General features: G+C 42.3%; 1 protein-coding gene across 15 annotated transcripts in view; it reads left to right on the forward strand.

Annotated features, from left to right (window-relative positions):
- Nucleotides 1-19,673, forward strand: part of SNX13 (sorting nexin 13) — a 161,033-nt gene that overhangs the window by 52,130 nt on the left and 89,230 nt on the right. For all 15 annotated transcript variants that reach the window (XR_015734022.1, XR_015734023.1, XM_087892706.1 and 12 more), the window contains exons 2-4: nt 7,759-7,871; nt 10,107-10,209; nt 12,459-12,548. Coding sequence is in view for 13 of the 15 variants with exons in the window: in XM_087892706.1 (XP_087748832.1) it covers nt 7,759-7,871; nt 10,107-10,209; nt 12,459-12,548 (306 nt within the window). In the remaining 2 variants the exon portion in view is untranslated. The remainder of the gene's footprint in view (nt 1-7,758; nt 7,872-10,106; nt 10,210-12,458; nt 12,549-19,673) is intronic.

Genomic DNA, 19,673 nt, shown 5'->3' on the forward strand with positions numbered 1-19,673 from the left:
GTGAGGAAAAAGAAATCTCTCTGCCTCATTTTGTCACGTTGAGCCAAGACCCTGCTTACTTTCAATTTCCCTTTCTCAGCATAGCTGGGGGGGGGGGAAATCTGCTCCAGGAATTTACCTCTTTGCAGCTAGCTAGCAACAGAGCCCTCCGCAAAACAGCCGAGAGTAAGGTGGCTCTTTGAAGCCCCGTGGCAAGAATTTAAAGTTTTTTTCCCCTCTAGCCATCAGCTGGGACTCCGGAGGCAGCAATAGATTGGGAGTGGGTGGGGTAAACGAACGGCGACCGGGCGATCCGGCAGAGGGTGAGGGTGAGTGAAGGCATGGGGGGGGCGAGAGAGGGCTTTGGCGACCCCTGGGAAATGGCCGTTCGACCCCCAAAGGGGTCGCGACCCCCAGGTTGAGAACCGCTGTTCTACACAATTTAAAGATAAGTAGTAGAAGAACTAAATCAGTGCCTCCCTATGTAATAACCGGATGAAGTCCAATAACCTTGCCAATCCAGACAAGTCAGATACTTTGAGTAGAGAAACATCTGCTAAAGAAAATGATGTTTATCTCATGTTGGAGGAAATTTAGCTAATGGAATAGGATTTATTGATTTCTCTTTGTTGATTGGAGCAGGTATGTTTCTGTTGCAACTTTTATCAAATTGGGTTGGTAAACTAGTGATGATTATATTTAGGCAAAATTATGCATTTAGTATCCATGCTTTGTAAAATTAGATATTATAAGTGTTGTCTATATTATTCTCTTCGAAGATTATTTGTAAACTTCAGTGTAGCATGTGGATGCTAAATTGCTGATTGGACTGGTATTATAGCTGTATTATGCTAATTGCAACTATTGTGCCAAAACTAGGTGTACTTTAAGTTGAAAATGATTTTTTTAAAAGTAGTAGTAGATATAAACAACTCATTTATTTGTATGCCATCTTTATAATTTTTAAAAATAACTTGAAATGGTAAACATATCCAACACACTTTCCTCCTCCTTTTTCCCCCAGAACAACAACCTCGTGAACTGAGTTTTGCTGAAAGAGAGTGACTGGCCCAATCACCCAGCCGTCTTTCATGGCTGAGGAGGGGACTAGAGGACATAGTCTCCCACTTTCTATCCTGTTTTCTTAATCTCTAGACCAAACTGGCTGTTATTGTTCATCACTAAATGATACGGTCATAAAGCATGACATAATATGATAGCTAGAAAAATAATATAGATGGATCGATAAATAGTCAGCAATGTACATTTTTACTTAGCTGATGTCCACTAGAGTGATATATTTATTACAGGGATTATTTCTGCAGCCAGAAGGTATATTTTTATTACTACTTTATTTGATAAGGGAAGAGGATAAGGTCATAACAGTATAGTGTCACCAGATAAGCATTTATGAGATTGTCAATCTCCTTTTTATGATTAAGTTAAAGCAATAGAACAATGAATAAGTAAAAGTCAGCTAAATTTTCATTGTTAAAATCTTAGGGATTGAGTAGGATGTGAAAGCGGCATATATACATGCACATAAGCATTAAGGACCTACAAGGGCTCTCCACCTTTGTCATAAAAATAAAAGAGAGGCTTGATTTCTTATCCTGTGTACATATGGACAGTATCAGCAAAAATTAGAGTCATATAAAGGGATTAGAAAAAAAAGTCCTTTATAGAATCACTAGGAGAAGAAATATGATGCATTATAGATAAGTAGTGTAGTATTGACTCTATTATTCTGTCTCAATTAAAATTTTGAGGCAGATTACTAGATGAAGTAACTAGCTTATTCAGTCAGAAGAAAAACTATTATTGATCCGGGCTGCTATAATTATTCATTCTATTGCTTGATATATGCACATAGAAGTAAAAACAGTATGGAGAAGAAAAATATACATATATCTTCACATGTACTGGTATAAGTGTGATTCTTCATAGTGGTAGAGATAGCATCCAGGAATGGGTTGACGTCGTCTGCTTAGCTGATTGGACTGAGTCTGTCAGAGCTGTTAGGACATGCCTCTGTTGCTAGGGCTCCCCAGCTTTTGACTCAGTCCCTCAGCTAGGATAGATGTGTCAAGAGTTTTCTCCAACCTTGACAGGAATATTCCTGGAACCTTTTCTTCATCTACCTTCGAATTTGTGAGTGTTTACACCAGCTGACTACCGAACACCTGGTAGAGTCACCAAAATCACCTCTGTGGCAAGAACTTCGGCTTGTGCTGCCGAAGAGTTGCACTCCTTGACTGTCAGGGCAGCTAGACAGATTCGATCCCAAGCAGCTAGCCCCATTGAGGTCCACAGCCCATGGCCTCTGGTGTTACTGTATGCCTTCCCTCCTCTTCCCCTTATTCCAAGGGTGATCCAGAAGATCCTGGAGGAGAAGACGGAGGTCCTACTTCTGGCCCCACACTGGCCCAGAAGACCTTGGTTTGCCGACTTTGTAAACCCATTGGTGGCTCGGTCTTGGAGGATCCCTCAAGGCAAGATCTCCCTCAGCCAGGGGGCCTTGGTCCACCCAAACCCACAGTGGCTCCAACTAACCACCTGGCACTTGAATGGAGCGCTCTTAGGGAGGACAATTTTTCCTCCAGGGTCATCAAAACAATAAAAGCCTCCAGGAGACCTTCCACTGAATGTATATACAATGCCACTTGGAGGACTTTTTGTACCTGGTGTGCCAAGAGAGGTATTTCTCCCACATAGGTGATGACAGCCCAAATCCTGGAGTTCCTCCAGGATGGACTAGATAAGGGGCTGTCACCCAATACCATCCAGAGGCAGGGGATGGCACTGTCCTCGGTATTGGCGTGCGGGTCGCTGGAGACTCTCACACAGCATCCCACGGTCCGCAGATTCCTCGGCACGATCAATTTATGTACCCCGGTGGTACACAGGTACCGTACATGGGACCTGTCCAGGGTCTTAAACTCCCTCACTGGGGCCCCATACAAGCCATTAAGATATATGTAAGGTGGCATTGCTTGTGGCCATTATATTGGCCAGGAGGATGTCTGAGCTGGCAACTCTGTCAGTGAAGCAAGACCTGTGTATTTTTCACACAGATAGAGTGACTTTGCAGTTGGATCCCTCCTTCATACCCAAGGTGAACACCTGGTTCCACAGGGCACAGGAACTGATATTGCCTAACTTCTGCCCTGACCCAGTCCACCCCTTGGAGAAAAGTTGGCACACCTTGTACATAAGGGCCCTCCGCATCTATGTTAAATACACTGCTGACCTAAAGAAAACAGAGTCCCTGTTTGTCTCATTCCAGCCAACCATGTTGAGCAACAGGGTCAGCCCTTCCATTGTGGGACGATGGCTTAGGTCCACCATCACCAAGGCCTATGAACTGCAGGCCCTGCCGAGACCTACCCGGATAATAATAATAATAATAATAATAATTTTATTTCTATACCGCCCTTCTCCCGAAGGACTCAGGGCGGTGTACAGCCAATTTAAAAACACAAGACACAACAATAATTAAAAATTAAAATAATTAAATAGATTTGGCCGATTTAAAACCCCAAAAATTAAAATACCCCAATTTAAAATTATTATATTGACAGCCCTGCCTGGCGGAACAACAGGGTCTTCAGTGCGCAGCGGAACACCCAGAGGTCGGAGATCTTACGTATTTCCGGGGGCAGTTCATTCCACAGGGTTGGGGCTCCCACAGAGAAGGCCCCCCCCTGGGTGTCGCCAGCCGACATAACTTGGCTGATGGCACCCTGAGGAGACCCTCTCTGTGGGAACAGACTGGTCGGTGGGAGGCTATTGGTGGCAGAAGACGGTCTCGAAGGTACCCGGGTCCTGTGCCATGGAGCGCTTTAAAGGTGGTAACCAATACCTTGAATCGCACCCGGAAGACCACTGGGAGCCAGTGCAGCTCGCGCAGGAGGGGTGTCACGCGGGCACAACGAGGTGCGCCCTTAACCACCCGCGCGGCCGCATTCTGGACCAGCTGGAGCCTCTGAGTGCTCTTCAAGGGGAGCCCCATGTAGAGAGCATTACAATAGTCCAGCGGGGAGGTGACAAGGACATGAGTGACCGTGCGCAAGGTGTCCCAGTCCAGAAAGGGCTGCAACTGGCGGATCAGGCGAACCTGATAAACATGTGCATGTATGAGAAGAGCTGCCAGAAGGCAGGAGTAGCTAAAGCAGAGAGGGCGACTTGGGAGTAGGGCCAAGAGATGATTGGCCCTTCCCATAAGGCTTAAAAGACCAGCAGAGGCTCTTTGCCTCTTTGCCAGAAAACAACCATTGAGAGATTTGTTTCATGTTTAGATGTATTTCTTTTTTGCCAGTGTCTTCTGTTCCTGAACTGTTGTCAAGAAAAGCCTTTGACAATTTGCCTAATTATCCCAAGGTCAGAGATAAACTCAAAGTTTTGAGAACTTTGCTTTCATTTAATTTGGAAAAAGCTGAGAATAGTTAATTCTCAGCTGTTTTAATAAAATCTGTTTGTTTTTTGGAACTGGTTTGCATTTAATATTAACTGCGTGGGCCTTGGTCACAACAGACGTGGGCATTGCAGGCCTCTATATAGGAGGTCTATCGAGCAGCAACTTGGTCCTCTCCTTCCCCTTTCATCAAGCACTATAAATTGGACATCTTTGCCTTGGCGGAGGCGACATTTGGCTGGTGAGTGCTTCAGCGTGTCCATATGGAGGAGGGGACTTCGGACCAGACTGCAGCCCACTCATAGGACAGCCAGCTTTGGTCTTACTGACATGCTCCTTCTCGTTGGGTGGAGATAGCATCCAGCCCCACCCTGGAGACCGTCTAGTCCTCGTTCCGGGAGGGAAGGATCTTTGAGCAAGACACTTCGAGTCTGTCACTTCGTCTTCGCCAAAAGCTGGGGAGCCCTAGCAATAGAGGTGTGTCTTAACATCTCTGACAGACTCAGTCCAATCAGCTAAGAAGACAAGGTCAACCCATTCCTGGATGCTATCTCCACCCAACAAGAAGGAGCATGTCAGGTAAGACCAATGCCCCCTTCTTGAAGAGAGTAATATGTGTGAAGGGGGACATAAACACATACCCACTTATAATCTATACGTACATTCTGTGCTTTTGTTTTTATATTACTGTGTATTTATTTATTTAGTTATTTACCGTAGTTATTTAGTTATTCATTTCAGAAAATTCATATAGCCACCCAGTTTCTTATAGCGACTCTAAAAACAGTGCAGCTAGTGAGGCTTTTCTGATAACAATCTCATGCCTGGAAGATCAGTAACTATCATATTCAAGTTTCAAGTATCTTGGCATCTAATTCCAGGCATCTTCTCCTTGAAAACATCATTCTTTATCTCTTTAATAATGAGCCCAAACCTCATATAGTGAAATTATGAAATATTCAACCCATAAAGGTAATAATTATGTGGAACGGCGTGATAGCATCGTGGGGAAGACTCTCATATCCCACTCAGAATATTAAGAGTTCAATACTAGGTAGCGTCAGAAGTTTCTCTCCTAGGGTGCAAAGAAAAAATACCTGCTGCGAACTCCATGTAGGCATCAGAAAGGGCCAGTAAACTCTCACCTCCATCCAGTCACTCTGACTCTATCCCGAATTAAGAAACTCCAGGGTCTTAAAATGAGAGTTTTTAAAGGATAACAATTATGTGCCTGTAGCAATTTAATTTTTTGAAACCAATTTGCTGAATATTTTGCTGATTAGCACACAATGTTGCATTTACAAGGACAACTATGCCTTTAATTTAAATTTCTGAGATGCTTGCTTTGAGTTCCTATTTTGTTTGTAATATGCTTGTCTAAGTAGAACTTGGCTCTATCTGAGATGAGGCTCGATTACAATTTTGCCAATTGAGAGGTTTAAATAAATTTTGAGAGGTAAATCACTGGTTCTATTTTTTTTTTAATTTGATTTATATGCCGCCCTTCTCCAGAGACTCAGGGCGGCTTACAATGCGTTAAGCAATAGCCTTCATACTTTTGTATATTTATACAAAATCAGCTTATTGCCCCCACAAACTGGGTCCTCATTTTACCTACCTTAGAAAGGATGGAAGGCTGAGTCAACCTTGAGCCTGGTGAGATTCAAACTTACAGTAATTGCAGACAGCTGGTGTTAATCACAATGCTTTTAGTCTGCTGAGCCATCAGGCCCTATTAATTCTGACAGGCAGAAGCTTTCATTAAAAGAACAAAAATGGATAACCTGGCACATTGTATTCATTCTAGGCTTGAATGTAACCTGAGAAGTTTAAATTTTGATTTACAAGGAGATAAAACCAGCAGTTCTCATCACTGTATCATTTATTAATTACATCTCACAGGAGGGCCTTCAAATTGGTATACTTGGAATGGTCTCCCCCAATAGTACTGATGGAGGAAAACAATAGTATCCCTTGCTAAGAGTATTCATGTATTATTTCAGACTTTCAATAGATATGAAGTACTGAATTTATCAGTTTTGGAGAGCAGAGTTAATTTCCCTCCTATTAAAACTATCCAAATAGTTATCATATGCCACATGTTCTCTACTTACTAAAGAACTAAAAGTCTTCAATATTGAACCAACTTTTGTAACATTGCTATATCAGTTAGAAGTTTTTGTACGGGCATGGTTTTTATTTGTTGTTTTCTTTTTAAATTAGTTGAACTGTAATGTATTTTTAACTTGTATATGTTTTGACTTTGGCCTTATTTCATAAACTGCAATTTACTAACCAATAGGATTAGGCAAGGAATGTTGGCTGATGCGGACCAGGAGACATATTTTTTCTATCATAGTACCTACCTCTGAAACATCCTTCCAATTAGGGTGGCTCTGCCTCTGTTGGCCATTCAGAAGGCCTTGAAGACCTGGCAGCGTACCAGTCCTGGGAACCTGAGGGTGTGAAGGGCCACATTTCCTTCTGTAGTTGTGTTGACACTGACAGATTATAATATTTCTTGGCTGCTATTTGTATTTAATATCTTTCTTGTATTGCGTTTTATCCATTTTAATTGTTTTTATGATTGTTCGCCACCCAGAATCACTGATTTGAAATGGGCAGCATATAAATTGAATAAGCAAATAAATAATTCATGGCTGTTATGGAAATTTAGTGGTTAGGCTTCATGTCGGTGTAATGCTGTCTAGTTTCCAAATTTAGACTGCATTTAGATTGATACCTAATACATACCTTCTTTCATTGCCTTTCCTTTTCTGTCTGTTGTGTAGCTAGCAATATTGTATAGGCCTCTACAGACACTTTTTTGCTTCCTGCTTTTCATCTCATCTCTAGTTTCTAAACCAATTGTGCACTTCTGCTATTAACCTTCAATTAGAAAATATGCCACGCTGTATATATTACTTAATAATAAATAATGCTTGGTGTTTTAAAAACGATTTTAAATTTAGTTGTATAAAGAAGAATAGAAGTTTATCACATTAATATCTTAATTATTGATAGAAATTGTATTTTGTTGAATGTGCTTTTGAGAAAGATTGGTTACGTTCTTACTTGATTTCAAACTATCTAAACTTTGAAAAATAATGTATATTTTATGGCCAATTTCCCTAAGCAAAGGATTCTTTTTATTCTATTCTATTTATTTTTTTACTTCTAATTATCTTCAATGAAAAGGGAAAAAGGCAAAAAAAAAATTTGACAATAAATTTTTGTGAAATAAATTCTGGTATAAAGACTTTATTTGATGCTCCATAAGAGTTATGTCAAATTAGAAAATATTAGGGAAGAGTTTATACTTAGATGTAAACATAAACCTAGTTTTTTCTCTCATTTTATTCCAGACCAATCTTTCCATATGGGGATGGGGAAGCCTTGTTGTTCTGCTTTTTCTAATTACATTTGGACCATTTGCTATATTTTACTTTGCATTTTATATCCTCTGCTCTGTGGGTGGGTAAGTATATCATTTGATTTGTTGAAGAAATGTTAAAATTAAGATTGACAGTTAATGATAATTATTATTATCATTAACTCTATTACTGTCATTATTCTATTAAATTAAATTGACATGTCACCTAACTCCCAACAGCTTTCGGCAATTATAAAGAAAAATACTGAAAAAATGTAATAATGGACAAAAATTAAGAATAAATCTGAAAATATAGTATTGTATGAGATTATATTGTACCTGAAGCAAGCTGGTAACCAGTGCATCTTATGAAGCTGTGATGGTTACAGGGGCATCATTACTTTCTGGATGAGCTGAAGCTTGTTATCTTCAAGGTCTGCCCCATGTAAAGTATGTTACAGTAGTCAAGTCATGAGATAACTAGGACTTGACGGTTTGTCTGAAGGGAATGAAACATCAGATGAAGATGTGTAAAGGCCAACTTGTCTATAGTTATGATATGATATGAGCATTGTCCTACAATGTATTTTATATATATTATATAATTTATTGTATATGCATCAGTACATTTTATGTATGATGCACATTGTAGAGCAAGTTACAAGATATTACTGTGTTTCCCCAAAAATAAGACCTCATCTTATTTTGTTTTGGGTCTCAGAATAAGCACCAGTTCTTATTTTGGGGAGAAGTTTTACCTTAGGACCACTGCAGCCAGGCCTCCCACTGCCCAGCACCTGTCATACTGCTACCTGACTTCTTCTGTAGCGGCTCATGGCCAGATGCCATGTGGCTCATTATGTAGCCCTTGCAAGCTGACTCCAAGCTGTTTTTCAGCTGATTAAAACAGTTTTAATTTCTGGAGAATTTTTTTGGGTTGGTGGTGGTAAATAATGTTTTAAAAAGCTACTATCAGCTATCCTTTTTCTTTTGGCTAAACTCCTCTAAGTACACTCCAACCATTTCTACTTGACTGCCTTCTGAGAAGGCAGAAAAGAATGTGAGCCAAGTATGTATATGCTTTGCTGTTGCTTGCAACAGGAGGCTGCGTGGTGCATCATGCCAGTGCCATCGCTCATGGCAGGATGCTGGTTGGCACATTGAGTGGTGCAACTGCTTGCATGCGCAACAAAACAACACACCATGCAGCCTCCTGCTGCAAGCGGCGGCATACCATACGTATACTTGGCTCACATACTTTTTTGCCTTCTCAGAAGGGAAACGAGTAAAAGAAAGTGCAGTCCAATGGAAATGGTTGGAGTGCACTTAGAGGAGTTTAGCCAAAAGGAAAAGGATAGCTGATAGTAGCTTTTTATAACATAATTTCCATCCCCCCTAAAAAAAAGTTTAACTCCTAGAGTTAAACTTTTTAAACAGCTGAAAAACATCTTAGAGACAGCTTTTCAGCTCAGAGACAGCTTGCACAGGCTGTGCGATGAGCCGAGCAGCTGCAGAAATCAGGCAGCAGTGCGATAAGTGTCAGGGTGTGGGAGGCGTGCCTGCGGTGGTCCTAAATTAAGCAGGTGAGGGGTGCATGGGGCAGCTCCACCCCCCCCCACCCTGCCCTAGCTTGATTTTTTACATGAGCACCTCACCCTACCTTGTACAAACAGATTGAGGGTGGAGCTTAACTAGGGCTTATTTTGGGGATAGGGCTTATATTTAGGTGCATGTGTGAAAATCGGGCTAGGGCTTGTTTTCGGTGTAGGTCATATCCTTGTGGAAGCACAGTACATAAGCTATCATCTCTCTATGCATAACCTTAAATTTGGGGTCAAGGACAAACTGGTTGAAAATATAACGGAAATATGTAACTTATATTTCCCAAAGAGTCCAAAGTTTTTTTCCCCAAAGTTTTGCCAAGTCCGTTTAGCAATCTTTTATAAAGAACGCAAGCATCTTAAAAGATTTAAAATATATAAATATTTGTTACCTTCAACTTTTATGTATTCATTGAAACTATTTTCAGTTTTGTGAATAGTTATGATTATTCAATTGTGTATTTATTTAAAATTTGCTGTGAACAATGTTATGAAATTATAATAATTTTCAATTACCTCTAGAGGAACAAAGCTAATTTTAAAGGCATTAAGGAGAATTTAATTCTATCAACTGTGCTTCTTTAATAACAATGTTTTTTAAATATAAGCATTTAGCATCCTAATGGAACAATTGTAGGAATGACCTTAGAAATATGCATATATGAGTAATTGTTCTTCTATATTGTGAATATTAGTCACTACATTATCTCAAAGTTTGTTATATAATTTATTTTTTGAGGGGCTTTGTGGTAACACTCTTGTTTGGAAAAACTAATTCAGAGAAGTACCTCGAACAGTGTGAACACGCCTTTCTTCCTCCAACCTCATTTGGCATTAATAAGGTAAGGTACAAGAAATAAAAGCTGGCTTTATTTTCTATAAATTTTACCATATACTATTTTTCCCCAGTTTTATGGATAAGCAACATGTTTTCAAACAATTATTTAATGTCATCAATTACTGGCAATCAATGCATTTCTCTTTCAAAGTGAATATACAGTAGGTAGTCCTCAAGACCACAATTGAGCCCAAATTTTCTGTTGTTAAGTGAGACAATTTTTAAGTGAATTTTACCCCATTTTATGATTTTTCTTGCCACAGTTGTTGACTGAATCACTTCAAGTATTACTAATGTTTTAAGTTAGTAATACTGTTGATAAGTGAATCCGGATTCCCCATTGGTGATCACATGACCCCAAGACACTGCAACTGTCATAAATATGAGTCAGTTGTCAAGCATCTGAATTTTGATCACGTGACATGGGGATGCTGGTCATAAGTGTGAAAAACAGTCATAAGTCGTTTTTTTCAATGTCTTTGTAACTTTGAATGGTCACAAAATAAATTGTTGTAAGTCAAGGACCACCTGTATTGGATAAAGGGAGAAGTTGGATTACCAACAAAATTGAAGCAACAACTGACTTTGGGTAATGTTACATTTACCTAAAGTGTAAAATAGGCTATTAATGGATTTTTAGCCTTTGTGATTGAAGTGCAGTTAACATTTTGGTTCAAAGAGTCTTTTACCAGCTTTTTTTTAATTTGTCAATTGTAACTATCTAAAAAAATAATAATTTTTCTGAAGTTTCAAAGCTCTAATTTCATCAGTGGTAATTACTATTACTTCATCGCATAGCTCAACTCCTTCTGCTCTTATAGAACCTTGCTTCTGAGCCCCTTTACTTCTTACCTAGGGCAATATTAGAATCACCAGAGAAATTATCTTTTTACCATAATTGCAGTTACCGTATGTGCGCTTTGCTCACTAATATGCTATCACTGATAAAATGTTAAGACTTTTGAATCATACATATTTTATATTTGCCATTTGACCTCTTGTTTTGCTCACTATAAGCATGGGGCATTTTTCTGGATTCTGTTCTGTTTCTCTCTAAGGTCCTGATTCTGCCCCGCATCAAGGAAGTCTGATGACTGATCTTTAAAAAATCTTGCCAGAGAAGTTCTCTTTGTACTTCACTCTCTGGTGCATGTTCTCACCCCTATCACATATATGATAAGATGGAGAGCATACTTCTAAGCCCACTGATCACAAGGGGCAGATCTAGGCATGTAGTTTCATGAATCTGAGCATTTCATTTTGGAGGGCATTCTGTCTCCATATCCAAAGCATTTGGGTTATATTAGATAGTTCTACCACATAGAATGGATCCCTTTTTTATATATTTCCATGTAGACTTTTGCTTGTTGGAAGTCAGCAGAAAGTCACAGGGAAGTCCTCACTTAACAACATGCTATCCTTAAAACTAACAACAGGATTTCAGGTTACTGTTGCTAAACTATGCAGTCATGTAGCATTGTACTTTATGACTGCTTTGCTTAGTAATAGAAATTCCACTGCCGATTATTGTTGATAGTTGAAGATTAACTAATGCCATATATTAGAAATCTCTAAAATTTTGTTTTAGGCAATCAGATAATTTTTACTATACTTACGGTCTCTCTTTCATCCATCTGATTGTAGAAATGTAGCCTAATGAAAAGTTCGGAAGTTTTAAAAATGTGTGTATTTTTGTGATCTTGGAATCCATATATTACCATTACATAAATCTAGATATATTGTATACATTTAATATATTTTGATATATTGTGATCATTTGAAAATTGTGAAAATATTTCTGGAAGAGTAGTATCTGTCTAACGGAAGAGTCAGATAAACTATATGTGTTTTTTTTCCTCATGCCATTCATGTAAATAAGGTTGATTTAAATATCATGGTTATGAAGTGATTTGAATTTAGGCTTGCTTGGTTCTAGTCCAATATGTTATTTTTTTTTATAACAATTTAAGCATGAGAGTATTTATGAGGAAGTAACAACAGTGCAGGTATGTGTTAGTTAGTTAGTTTGTTTATTTATATCCTGTCTTGATTAAAATCTGGAAATACCACTGAGGAAGTAATAATAATGGACAAGAAAAAAAAATTGGTTTGTTTCCCACCTCTATTAAAATTTGAAAAGACCATTGCATAGCAGTTATATTGTAAAGCATAGCCTTTATTCAAATTTGTATTTATGTGAACTAAAATTGCAAGCTAAACTGACAAATTACCTTTGTATATTCTTTTCCAAAGTGCATAGAAGAAATGAAAGAGGAAAGCAAACCTATTAAGATTGATAGGAGGTTAACTGGTGCCTATATAATTGATGAACCTCTGCAGCAAGTGAGTTGAAAAGCGTTGATTTTTAAAAAAAATTATTACTATAATGTTCTGTGAGTTCAATTATTAAATGTAAATATTTTGATAAGAGAATAATCTAAGTATTTAAATTGTACAATATATAATTTATGTTACAAGTAACATGAATGCCATGTGCAGCATGAATTCCCTGTTCTTTTCAAATCTTGAAAGGAAAATTCACAACATAATATAAAATATACCCTCTTCTGAATGTTTTTGACTTTACCCAAAAGTCTTTGACTCATGAATGTCTTGAATGTATGTCTCTTGTCAGCATTTCTCTTTCTATTGTCAAGCTAGGATGATGATAGTAGACCTCACTTAATGAGTACTTCGGGTTGTAATCATTTGAGGTTACCACAGTACTGAAAAAGTAACTACAACTAATGCCCATATGTATGACCCTGGCAACATCTCTCTATATCTGTCTGTCTGTATGTGTCTCTCCCTCTCTTTCTGTCTCTCTTGTCCTGTGTTCATCAAAATAGTTAGCATAACTTGTCCTGTGCCTGACACACACACACCTCCTTTTTTTTTTTTTTTTTTTACATTTTTTACATTGGCAGAGCTGAGAGATTGTTTAAACAAACAAACTATTGTTGAGCTGCCTTTCTTCCTGGAATTTCCTAGCTGGTGCTAGCCACAAGTTAACAAACTCAGCTTTGTGACCTTAGCTCACTCCCAGTTGCTGCTTGTAATTGACAAGATTTTAATCAGTGTTATACTTTCAATATATTTTCAGTTCCTAAGCTGCTTGGAGCCAAGAGCATACTATACAGTCAACACTACTAACATATTTCTTTCAGTGTGTGTTCTCCATTGTATGTCTGCTTATTCTCTTGTACTCCCTTCCTGTCCAATGAATATAAATGCAAACATCAATTCTCTTTTTGTTAATTATCCTAACCTCAAGTTGAGCCCTAGGATAACTCGAAGAGTGGCAGGGAAAGAAAAGATGAAATAATATTGTAAATATTACCATGTTTCCCTGAAAATAAGCCTTTCCCCGAAAATAAGCCCTCCCCGAAAATATTTAAATGCATGCACAGCTTGTCCCCGCCATTTCCTCTGGTTAGGGAGACAGAGTTGGAAATCAGGTAAGATGCAAGAGGAGCCATGTCTTGCTCCACGCATCACAAAATAATTAGACTTCCCCAAAAATAAGTCCAAGCTCTTATTTCAGGGTTCAAAAAAATATAAAACAGGGTCTTATTTTTGGGGAAACATGGTATAAAACAGATGCAGTTATGTGATTTTCTGCTTAATGACAGTATCATTTAGCAATCAAGCTGCTGGTCTCAATTTGATTGCAAAACAAGGGCTATCTATATTACAGTAATATTTGTTTTCTACTGAGGTTATGTTGTGAATCAGTTTTAGCTTTTTTGTCTTCAGGTTCTCTGATCTGTGGGGGGGGGAGATATTAACTCTGCCCTATAAGTTTGACGCCAACCTTGGTTAATACATTTAGCAAAGATAAATAGCAAAATTGTGTACACACACTCACACACCCAGCCATTATCCTCTGCTTATATTATTACTAGTGCCAGTTCTCCAGTGAGAGTGGAGACAGCAGCCAGGATGGGTGTACCCGCCCAATCAGGTTAAAGGACTGAGTCTGTCAATCAAGCTAAGTCCCGCCCTTGTTGCCAGGTAGACCAGCTTTTGACTCAGTCCTTTCAGTTGGATGGGCATGTGGGTCTTTAGCTCTTTTCTGGTTTCTTAAAAATCTAGCTGTGTTTTTTGAATTCTGGCTTTGAACTTGTCTTGTCTTGACCACGGATTGTTCCTCTTCCCCTCTGATCGTTTGGCTGACTTTGGACCGGTTTGACTACGTTCGTGAGTTTTTTCTCTCGCTGCTGTGCTTATTCCACCTCATTGACTGATTGCTGGCTGGTGTGTTTCTGTCATCTGCCTCCCCTGGGGGGTGAGTCGGATTGGAGTCACAGGGGCTTTTTGGACTGGACACTAAGTCCCCTTTCTTTGGTTTGAGCTGTGTTAGTCCTTGCTGCCCTCCATTCGGCTTTTTAAAGTGGCGTTTGCAGCGGCGAAGTTGCGGCGGCCATTTTGGAACATTTGAATCGTATTTTTACTGCTAAATTTCTTGCTGTGTTTTTGGACGTGGATGCCTTTCGATCGCAAGTCCTTCTGTTTACTTTGACTGTAGCGACTTTGGATTACCTGGCTCCTGCCTTTCTGGACAGTTTATTGTGTTTGGCCCTAACTTTACTCTAGAGGGGAGCGTGGGCGGAACTGCTCACTGCCTCAGGCCGCACTCTCAGTGGACCTTCGCACTCCTGTTATTGCCAGGCACTTCACTTTGATCTTGGATTCTGCAACGGACTATTTCTGAGCTGCCTAGGGGCCCTGCGTGGTTCCTAGCATTGCATCATCACTTCCTTGGCCTTGTTGCAATCCGCCATTTTGTTTCTTCTGTCAGGCCTTCGGCACGGTGGCCATTTTGTGGAGTTTCGCGCTCCCGCTGATACCTTGGCCCCTCTCTTTGACCAGCGACCATTTGTGGGGCTTTTACGCCCCCGTTGATACCTGGGCCTTTCTCTCTATCCAGCAGCCATTTGTGGAGCTTTTACACCCCCGTTGATACCTGGGCCTTTCTCTCTATCCAGCGGCCATTTGTGGAGTTTTTGCGCTCCTGTTTCCACATTGGTCTACTTGTATCCGCTGCACAACACTTGTGGAGTTTCTGCGCTCCCATTCCTGCCTAACCTACGATATTTGTTGGATTCGGCTTATTGCCTTGTGTGCCCAACTCCTGCCTCAATGCCTAAAGCCCTGGCAAAGTCTTTTCATGACCGTAGGGTCCGTAAAGATGATTATGGCCAATCAGACTCTGTGTCTGTTAATCATCCTCCAGCCCGGGAGGTCTCCAAAGAGCCATCCCCAGCTACGCATGATTCACAAACACCCCATAAGTCTCACAGACATGCTGTTCCCTCGAGAACTGAGAAGCGGAGAGACAAAGTGCTTACTAAACTTTGTGACAAGGCTTGCTTCAATCTTGCTGCAACAAGCGCTCCAGCTCCTGCTGTGATTGGATCCTTGGCCGCTGTGGGGGTCTCTCAACCCATCACACCTGATCAATTGTCGCTTCAGGACTGTCCTGTTACTATTTCCACTGCTGACCTGTGGGGTTCGGCTTCCTCACCCCAACCTAATCCCTCGGAGCCGTCTGTCTCGCAAGACTCTTCTGCTTTCTGTTGTCGACCCGCCTGGGACTGTTCCTTGTCAACTGCTTCCTGATCAACTTCAGCATCTTATCGAGGCTGCTGTGCAGAAGTCTCTGGCTGTGGGGCTCTGCCAGCCCAGCCACCATGGATCTGTATGATCCGCATCGTCTGATTCTCCAGAGCGGAGAGTCCCGGAGGGTTCCCAAGCAGCTCCAGCTCCCGACTCTCCTAAGTGTTCTCATTCGAGTCAACCATCTACTACGGCAGACGCTGATTATAGTGATTCCGGCTTGTCGGATGATGAGAACGTACTTCCGGATCAGCCGGCTTTCACCAGCCTGTTTCCACAATCGTTGTTTAAATCGTTACTCTTCAAGGCCGTCAATCCTGCTCGTTTGTCCTCGCCTATTGCTGATCCGGTTCCTGCCTCTTCCTCGGGGTCTTTGGATCCTATGTTTGCAGAGCCTTCTAGGCCGGTGACCTCAATTCCTACCCCTCCTCTCTTTTTGATGTACTAAAAAGGCAGTGGTCATCTCCAGGAACGGCACCTGTTCTTTCCTCTAACGATCATAAGAACTTTCAGGTGGCCTCTGAGTTGGACTCCCTCCTCCAGATTCCTTCTGTGGACGCTCCGGTTGCGGCATTGCTGCCCAATGCCAACATCCCCGGTGGTCCGGTTGAAGGTCTCCGTCCTGATGAGCGGCGTTCCGACTTAGTTCTACAACGAGCGCATCTGGGCTCTGCTTGGGTGATCCGAGCTGCAACCACGGCATCCTTCTTCAAATGCACCACCCTGCTATGGTTGCGACAGCTCCAAGAGAAACTGCCTCCGGAGGACATACGAGCTAGACAGGACCTTAACAAGATTGTTGCAGCTCTGCGATTTTCTGCAGACTCTGCTTTGCACGCTGTTCGATTTACATCTAAGGCTCTGGCCTCCACTGTTGCTGCTCACCGTTTGCTCTGGCTGCGCCATTGGCAGGCAGACGCCAGGCATAAGTGGCACCTGGCTTCTGTTCCTTTCGGTGGGTCCCGCTTATTTGGGGACACTTTAGAGCCCTTCCTTACCGAGACTAGGGACAAGAAGAAGGTGTTGGCTGCGGTGTATCGTAGAGAGGATTCCTGTTCACTCCTTACACCCCTCGTCCCCAGTTTCGAGGTGCTGACGGGGGGGCCTTCCCTTTTTCCACTTCACGATCCTACAATAATTTTGGCAGACAACGGGGTTCCCAGGATAGGTCTCACCGGGGTAGGTCCTTTGGGTTCAAACGGCCCTTTCAAGGGGGAGGAAGTAGTTCCATCCGGCACCGGCGCTGATTGCATTTCAGGTCCTCCCATAGGCGGCAAATTGGCCCTTTTTGTCGCCATTTGGGAGCAGACCACGTCTGACAAGTGGGTCCTGGCCAATTTAAGATCAGGGTTGGCCATTGAATTCCCCCCCCCCCGTGTACCTTTGTTTGCTATCCACGTTCTTGTAACATTGAAAAACGTGCTCTCATGGATTCTGCGGTTCAGCACCTCTCTATCAGGGCGATCCAACCTGTGCCTTCTGCCCAGAGGGGGACGGGATTTTACTCCCGAGTTTTTCGCGTGCCCAAGTCTTCGGGGGGTAGAGACCCATTCTGGACCTAAAGCGGTTGAATAAGTATGTGGTATACCGCAAATTTAAAATGCAATCATTGAAGTCTATTCTCAATGGCGTTAGAAGGGGCGATCTCCTCTCCTCTATAGACCTTACAGAGGCCTGTTTACACATTCCTATCCTCCCTTCTCACAGACAGTATCTGAGATTTTGCTACGGGGGGGTGCACTACCAGTACAGGGCCTTATCCTTTGGTCTTTCCTCCGCCCCCCGTACCTTTACGAAGGTTCTGGCCGCTTTGGCGGCTTCCATCAGGGTCCATTCTGTTAGACTTTTGTGCTATCCTGATGATATTCTAGTTTTATCTCCCTCCCAGCAGCAGGCTGCCCGAGACATTTAGATTACCTTGGAGACCTTGGCAGCCCATGGGTTTTCTATCAATTTAGAAAAAAGCCATCTCGCCCCCTCTACTAACGTGGTTCATTTGGGGGCTCTAATTGATTCAGTTCAGGAACAGGTCTACCTCTCGCTTGAGAGAAAGGAGAGTTTACGTCAGTTGGTCTCCGAGGTTGAGGGCTGTAGGGCTGTCTTCCCCCTACATTCTGTCTCAACTTTTGGGAAAAATGATTTCGGCAATCTCCATAGTTCCCTGGGCCCAGTTACATGCCTGGGAACTCCAGTGGTTTCTCTTACCATTGCAGAAGGCGGGCAAAGGCACGTCAACCAGACTGATTCCTGTTCCTTTGTCGGTGCACAGATCCCTCCGGTAGTGGCGCTTTCCAGCTCTTTCGCCGGGTTGCTTCTTCCTCGAGCCTCAGAGTGGTGGTGACATCGGACTCCAGCCTCCACGGCTGGGGGACTCATTGCCTTGGTCAGCTGGCTCAGGGAACGTGGACCAATGTGGAGTCTCGTCGTCCAATCAACTGGCTTCCTCTGAGGCGCTAAGAACTTGTGTCATCCTGTGTTGCATAGATACCCTACTTGGGATCTCCCACTGGTGTTGGAATCGCTTATGGGCCCTCCATACTAGCCGTTGAGGACTACCAGCCTCAGGCTGCTCTCGTGCAAGGTCGCCTTCTTGGTGGTCATTACCTTGGCTCGCCGTATTTCCGAAATTGCAGCTCTCTCCACTCGTTCAGATCTTTGTGTGTTCCACACGGATTGTGTGGTTCTCCGTTTGGACCCTACCTTTGTTCCGAAGGTCAATTCTGTTTTTCACCGTTCACAGCAACTTATACTTCCTAATTTCTGCCCTCAACCTTCACACCCTCAGGAACTACGTTGGCACTCCTTGGATGTCAGGCGAGCGTTACGGATCTACCTTAAGAGGAATGCTTCTTTCCGCCGTTCGGAATAGCTGTTTGTTTCCTTCTTACCCATTTCCCAGGGATGCAAGGTTTCGTCGTCTACCATTGGTTGCTGGATTCGACAGAGTATCACTTCAGCCTACGACCTTCGCTCACTTCCGCGGCCTGCCCGGTTGACTGCCCATTCCACCCGCAGCGCTGCTACGTCGGTGGCATGGGCCACCCAAGCTCCGTTGTTTGAAATCTGCAGGGCAGCCATGTGGGCTTCTCCTGTCCCATTCATATGACACTATAAACTGGACAAGTTTGCATCGGCAGAGGCCGCGTTCGGATGGTGGGTGTTGCAGCAGGTGGTCGCCGGGGAGAGTGTTCCGGACCAGCCTGGTCCCCCCCTGGTTTCGGGACAGTGAACTTCGGTATGTCCCATCCTGGCTGCCGTCTCCACTCTCAATGGAGAAGGGTCGTCGGTCCTACTTGAGACGCCCTTTCTCATTGAATGGAGACAGCAGCCAGACCCTCCCTGTGCCAGTCTGGGCCTTTCTGTGTTTTTTTCCTGCTTGCCTCTACTTCCAGTTGTTCCTCTCTTCTCCCACATGCCGAGTCTGTTCCTTCAGGACTTCGCCAAAAGCTGGTCTACCTGACAACAAGGGCGGGACTTACCTTGATTGACAGACTCAGTCAGTCCTTTAACCTGATTGGGCGGGTACACCCATCCTGGCTGCTGTCTCCACTCAACGAGAAAGGGCATCTCAGGTAGGACCAATGCCCCTTCTCCTCCTAAACTTACTCTCGAAACTTGCTGTTACTATTTAGGATTTGCTTTGAAAAATTAATTGTTCTTATAAAGAGGTATTTCAGAAATAATGGCAGAACTATTTGCAAACCATAAGTATACTTGTGTAAAATTATAAGGCAAGTGAGTATGTTGATATCATCATTTTTATGTATACTTTCCACCTCCAAGTTGTATAAACTTCAATGCTTAGTGGATCAAGTGCTGTATTTTTGTATAATGAGGGAGGGTGTGGCC

This window comes from Pantherophis guttatus, chromosome 4 (genome assembly GCF_059756535.1).
Source record: "Pantherophis guttatus breed Tessera chromosome 4, ASM5975653v1, whole genome shotgun sequence".
Classification (NCBI taxonomy): Eukaryota; Metazoa; Chordata; class Lepidosauria; order Squamata; family Colubridae; genus Pantherophis; species Pantherophis guttatus.